Below are 6,000 nucleotides of genomic sequence, written 5' to 3'. Positions count from 1 at the left end.
CTCCCAGCTAATCCCGGGTTTATTTCTGGGCCGAGCCAGGCCCGGGCAGAGCCGGGGCAGGGAATGGGAGCCGGGATGGGAACCGGGCTGGGGCTGGCACTGGGGGGTCCCGGCACCGGGGGGTCCCGGCCACACCCCGGGGTGGGGTCCCACCCTGTCCTCAGTGAACCCAGACCAGCCGGCTCCATCCCAGGCCACCCCCCCGGGATTTGGGATGCGGCCCCGGTGGGACGGGACCCTCCCCCGGGATTAGGGATGCAGCCCCGGTGGGACGGGACCCTCCCCCGGGATTTGGGATGCGGCCCCGGTGGGACAGGACCCTCCCCCGGGATTTGGGATGCGGCCCCGGTGGGACAGGACCCTCCCCCGGGATTTGGGATGCGGTCCCGGTGGGACGGGTCCCTCCCCCGGGATTTGGGATGCAGCCCCGGTGCCGGAGGGGCCGCGGGATAATCCCGGATGATCCCGGCCTGGCCGCTCTCCATGGGGAAGCCCCGGGGCTGTTGATCCTCCGGGACTTCCCTTTCCCAGGAGCTGCAGCCGGTGCCACCCTGGCGCCCCGAGGGTCCCGGGGGGCGGCCAGGACGGGGACAGCGGCGGCCCGGCCACAAAGGGACCGTGGTGGCTCCTTGCCGAGGTCCTGGGGTGACGCAGGACCGGCCCCTGTCCCCTGGGTGGGGGCTGGGCATGATCCCACCCCCCCAGCACGGACACGGCCACCGCCATCTCCTGGGGGACTTTATTGTGTCCTCACCCCCCTCTAGTGTGACCAACCAAAGTGCAAGTGACGTCTCCAAGGGCTGGGGACACGTCCCCAAGGGCTGGGGACACGTCCCTGCTGTAGGCCCTGAGGGGACGAGGGAGGGACAAAAAAATGGGGCAAAATCCCAAGTCCGGAGGTTTTCCTGTGCCAAACACCCACACGTGCACCCACACACGCACACACACACGCACACGTGTCACACGCGTGTCCAAAACGTCCGTGGGACACCCGGCCGAGGCCACGCGTCCTCCGGAGGTGGCCTCAGGTCACGCAGTCGGGGCCGGGAGCGGCTCCTCCCCGAAGCCGCTGCTGTCGGAGCGCCCGTGGGGCAGGGAACCTGCGGGGGACACGGGGGGACAGGTGGGGACATGGGGGGGACAGGTGGGGACACGGGGGGCCACGGGGGGGCCACGGGGGGGCCACGGGGGGGACACGGTGCCACCGGGCAGCCCGTGCCCCCCAGGAGGGTGGGGAAGACCCCAACTCACTCCTTCGGGTCCTCATGAAGGGATGGGGGGACTGGGCGGCTTCCTCGGGGGCATCATCATCATCCTCATCATCATCCTCCTCCTCCTCCTCCTCGCTCGGCACCTGCGGCGGTGGGTGCGGGGCTGAGCGTGTCGCCGCTGCCGTGACAAAGGTGTGGCACGGCCTGGGCCGTCCCTCGTGTCCCCACGCGTGACCGGGCCGGGCTGTGCGTGCCGGTGCCCGCGGGGGGAGGTGACCGCGCTCCCCCCGGGCCGGCTCCGCCCGAGCTCTGAATCATTTAAACCTTAAAAGCCGGCGAAGCTCCGGGGACATTTCCCGCTCCAGCTCCTTCCCCGCGCCAGCCGGGCGGGCCCTTCCTCCCCCTCCTCCTCCTCCTCACCTCCTCCAGCTCGAAGGACTCCGCCGCTCCTCGGGGGTCGGGGGGCGAGGGGACCCTCCCGGGGGGCTGCAGCCCGGCGCGGTGTCCCCCGGCCCTCGCGGTGTCCCCCGGGTGGCACCAAGAGCCGAGGCCCGGGGGTCGCTGGGGGGTGACCGCCACCCTGCTGGCGTGCGGGGACACGGTGACATGGCCCCACGGGTCCCCTGTGTCCCCCCGCGCTGCCGTCGCCGGGCACGAAGCCCCCCCGCGCCCCCAGACCCCCCGGCCGTGGGGACAGGAGCGCTCGGGGTGTCCCCGAGCTGTCCCCACACGGGGTGGCCTCGGGGACAGCCACCACCGCCCCGTGTCCGTGTCGCCGTCCCCCCGGCAGCCCTCGGGGGCCACCCCCGGGCCCGGGGCGCTGCGGGGGCCGGGGGTCGCCCCCCGGGCCCCCCGAGGGATGTCGCCGGGGCGTCCCCCCCCCGTGTAGAGGCACAGCGAGGACACCGCGCGCTTCAGGCGCTCCCCGGGCCGCGGCCCGCGGGGCTCGGCGCTGTCGGGGATGTCGCGACAGGGCCGGGGCGGGGCGATGCGCTGCAGGGGGGTCCGCGACACGTAGGAGTAGAGGCAGAAGAAAGCGTCGGCGGTGGCAGCCAGGGCCTGGACCTGCTGGAAGCGACCTGGGGGCGACATCGGGGGGTCAGGGGGCTCGGGGGGGCCTGGGGGGGGACTGGGAGGGTCTCCCCAGCTCCCGCCTGGGGAAACTGAGGCACGGCAGCGATTTCCCACCGCCGATGGGAGCGGTTAGTGCGTCCCACCCCACAGCTCGGAGGGCTCGGGGTGACCCTCCGATTCCCGCCCGGGGAAACTGAGGCACGCGAGCGTTTCCCATCCCCCCCAGAGGGCCGCTGGCGGGCCGGGGACAGCGGGGACAGCGGGGACAGCGGTGGCACGCACTGGCCAGCAGCAGGCAGGGATCCTCCAGCTCCAGGCGCCGCGCTTGGGCCCGCAGGAAGAGCCCGAGGTCGATGCCGCTGGCGCGGGACGGGCCCGAGAAGAAGCGGGGGGGGACCCGGGACGCGACCCCCGGGTCGCTGCCCACGAAGCCCAGGTTGTGCAGGATCTCCTCGGCGTCCGACTGCCACCAGGCCAGCACGGCGGCCAGGCTGCGGGGGGACAGCCCCGCCTCAGCCCCGCGGGGCGACACCGGCGCGACACCGATCCCCGAGCGGCCCGCCCCTACCTGGGGCTGCTGGGGACACCGGAGGGGACACCGGAGGGGACACTGGAGGGGACACTGGAGGGGACACTGGAGGCCGTGCTGTCCCCAGGCCTGAGCCGCCGGTCCCACTGACTCCTACATGGGGAGGGGACAGTGCCAGCAGGACACACAGGGACAGTGTCCCCCCCCAGCCTCCCCCGAACCCCAAATCTCACCTGCCCGCGGCCTGCGGGGTCCCCGGGAGCAGCAGAGCTGGAAAAAGGAGCGGGGGGGCAGCAGGGGGTGACTCGTCCCGCTCTTGTCACAGCCCCGGGGGACACAGAGCTTGGGGACAGCCCCGCCACACCGGACCCCTCCTGGAGGAGCTGATGGTGGCTGTCCCCAGCCCCGTGTCCCCTCGGGGGGTGGCGGTGACACCGCGGGGACCCCCGGCGGGGGCGGTACCTTCAGCTCCCAGGCTCAGCTCGTCCTCGAGGCTCGTCCCGCTGCTGCCACACTCTGCGAGAGAGGGAGGCGACACTCCGCGACAGCCCGGGGACCCCCAGGGCCACCGGGACAGGGAGGGGACAAGGCTGACGTACCGCAGGGTCCCCGCGATCCCGGCTCGTCCAGCGCTGCCGCCCTGCGCCAGAGCACGGCCCCGGTCACGGCCCCGGTCACGGCCCCGGGCACGGCCCCGGTCACGGCCCCCGAGCCCGACCCCGAGCCCAGCCTGAGCCCCCGGCCCGTCCCGGGGCACCGGAGGTGGCGCAGGACAGCAGAGCACGGCGGGGTGGGGACAGGGACACGCAGGGCACAGGCGGGGACACGGTGGCTTTGCTCCTTTTCGGGTCTCCTCGGCACATCCCCAACCCCAGGGACCCCAGACCCCTGAGACCCCCAAGGCGGCGCGGGGGGAAGGTGCCACCACCCCCGCCCAGCCCTGGGGACATCCCGGTGTGGCCGCGTGGGGGTCACACGTCGCTGTCCCACCCCCCCCCCCCCCCCCCCCGCCATGTGCAGCTCCCGGAAGGGCCAAACCAGAGCCTCGCCCCCTCCCCAAATCCCCTGGGAGGGGGCTGTGACCCCGGTGACCCCCGGGGGTCCCCCCTCACCCGCAGTCCCGCAGCCACGTCCGGACCCTGCAGCAGAGGCCACCTGGGGGGACACAGAGGCCCTGAGGGGACCCGGTGAGGGGACCCAGCCCGGGGGTCCCCCCGTGCCCCAGGGTGGCCCTGACCTTCCAGGACAGCGCGGTCCCGCTGCGGGGGCGTCTCCCAGGGGACAGCGGCCTCCTCCTGCTCCTGCTCCTCTTCCTCCTCCTCCTCCTCCTCCTGCTCCCGCTCGCCCTCGGGGCCTCGCCAGCCCCGGCTCTGCCGGGCCCACGCGAGGCGCCTCTGCCACGAGGAGGGGCCGAGCACCGAGGGTCCCTCCATGGCCGGGGGGGTCCCTGGGGGACAGGAGGGACGTGAGGGACCGGAGGGTGGGGGGGGAGCCACGGGGGGCTCCACGGGCATGGCAGGGTTGAGTCGGGGCAGTTCAGGGTGGGCTCGGGGCAGTTCAGGATGGGCTTGGGACATCCCAAGGTGGGCTCGGGGCTGTTCGGGGTGGGCTCGGGGCATCCCGGTTGTTCCTCCCGGGTGCCAAAGGGCGCCGAGGGGCGGAGTGGGACGGGGCCGGAGCTGCCGGAGCTGCCGGAGGGGCGGAAGGGATGCGGGGCCGAGATAAACGCGTGGAGCTGCCCACGAGGCGGAGAGAGGGGCACGGATCCCCCGGGGCTCCTCATCGAGGCCACCTCACCTCAATCCCCCGGGGCACGTGGCCGGGAATCCCCTCGGGACCCCCGGGACCCCCGGATCCAGGAGGTGCCGTGACCCCCCCTGTGCCCATCCCGACCCCCCGGCTGGGCCTGGCACAGGGAATGTGGGTGGGGGTCCCCGCCAGCGCTCGTGTCCCAGAGCACCCCCAGCCCCATTCTGCTCATCCTGCTCATCCTCCTCATCCTCCTCATCCTCCTCATGCTCCTCATCCTCCTCATCCTCCTCTCCCCACCTGCTCCTCCCGCTGGGTTTCCCATCGGCTCCGGGTGCTTGAATCGCCTCTCTTGGTGCCCCCGTCACCCCCACGGCCCCGTCCCTTCCCTCCATCCCCAAGTCCCCAAATCCCCAAATCCTCAAATCCCCCATCCCAGACCCCTCGGCACTGACCAGCTCCAGGGCTGCCTGGGCAGCCCCCCCTGCAGCCCCCATCCCAAATCCCCCATCCCAAATCCCCCATCCCCAATCCCCCATCCCAGACCCCTCGCACTGACCGGCTCCGGGGCTGCCTGGGCAGCTCCCCCTGCAGCCCCCATCCCAAATCCCCAATCCCCCATCCCAGACCCCTCGCACTGACCGGCTCCGGGGCTGCCTGGGCAGCTCCCTGTGCCCGGCCGGGGCCCGTGGGCAGCCGCCTCCTGCCCCCCCGGCGCCCCGCCCGGCCCCCATCCGTCGTCAGCGGAGCGGGAGGAAACTCATCAGCTTGGAAGAGGAAATTAAAAAAAAATCAACAGCCCAAAGCTCAAACGTTGCCCCACATCCGCCCCCGCCGCGAGAAAAGCTCCGTGCCGCACCGGCGGGGGCTGGGGACAGCCCGGGCACCCCTGGCCCCTCCCGAGGGGTCCCCGGCCCTCCCGCGGGGTCCCTGATCTTCCCAAGGGGCCCCTGATTGTCCTAAAGCGTCCCCAACCTTCCCAAGGGGTCCCTGATTGTCCCAAGGTGTCCTCAACCTTCTCAAGGTGTCCCCAACTTTCCTAAAAGATCCCTGATTGTCGCAAGGTGTCCCCAACCCTCCCAAAGGGTCCCTGATTGTCCCAAGGTGTCCCCAACCTTCCCAAAGGGTCTCTGATCTTCCTGAGGTGTCCCCAACCTTCCCAAGGGGCTCCTGATTGTCCTAAAGCGTCCCCAACCTTCCCAAAGGGTCCCTGATTGTCCCAAGGTGTCCCCAACCCTCCCAAAGGGTCCCTGATTGTCCCAAGGTGTCCCCAACGCTCCCAAAGGGTCCCTGACCTTCCCAAGGGAAGGGGGTGACGGTGAAGCCACCCCGGGTTTGCTGGGTGACAAGGAGGGGCTTTCCCTGGCAGGTTTTTTCCGAGCTGGGATGGCAGCTCTGATGCCAGAGGGGCAGCACAGGGTGACAGGGACATCCCCA

General features: G+C 72.0%; 1 protein-coding gene across 1 annotated transcript; it reads right to left on the bottom strand.

The window, feature by feature from the left end:
• Positions 1-727: 727 nt before the first annotated feature.
• On the bottom strand, positions 728-5,136 carry TESPA1 (thymocyte expressed, positive selection associated 1). The gene is made up of 11 exons (XM_084223470.1): positions 5,123-5,136; positions 4,052-4,261; positions 3,927-3,969; positions 3,414-3,454; positions 3,277-3,330; positions 3,048-3,084; positions 2,854-2,967; positions 2,568-2,776; positions 1,632-2,290; positions 1,252-1,354; positions 728-1,100 (listed from the first exon to the last, which is right to left on the bottom strand). Exons 2-11 carry the CDS (start codon positions 4,245-4,247, stop codon positions 1,030-1,032), a joined length of 1,527 nt encoding a protein of 508 aa, XP_084079596.1. The 5' UTR covers positions 4,248-4,261; positions 5,123-5,136; the 3' UTR covers positions 728-1,029.
• Between the last annotated feature and the right edge of the window lie 864 nt (positions 5,137-6,000).

The sequence above is a fragment of the Fringilla coelebs genome, assembly GCF_963513975.1.
Source record: "Fringilla coelebs genome assembly, chromosome: 30".
NCBI lineage: Eukaryota > Metazoa > Chordata > Aves > Passeriformes > Fringillidae > Fringilla > Fringilla coelebs.
The sequence above is the reverse complement of the archived record's forward strand: the minus strand, read 5'-3'. Positions and strand labels throughout refer to the sequence as shown.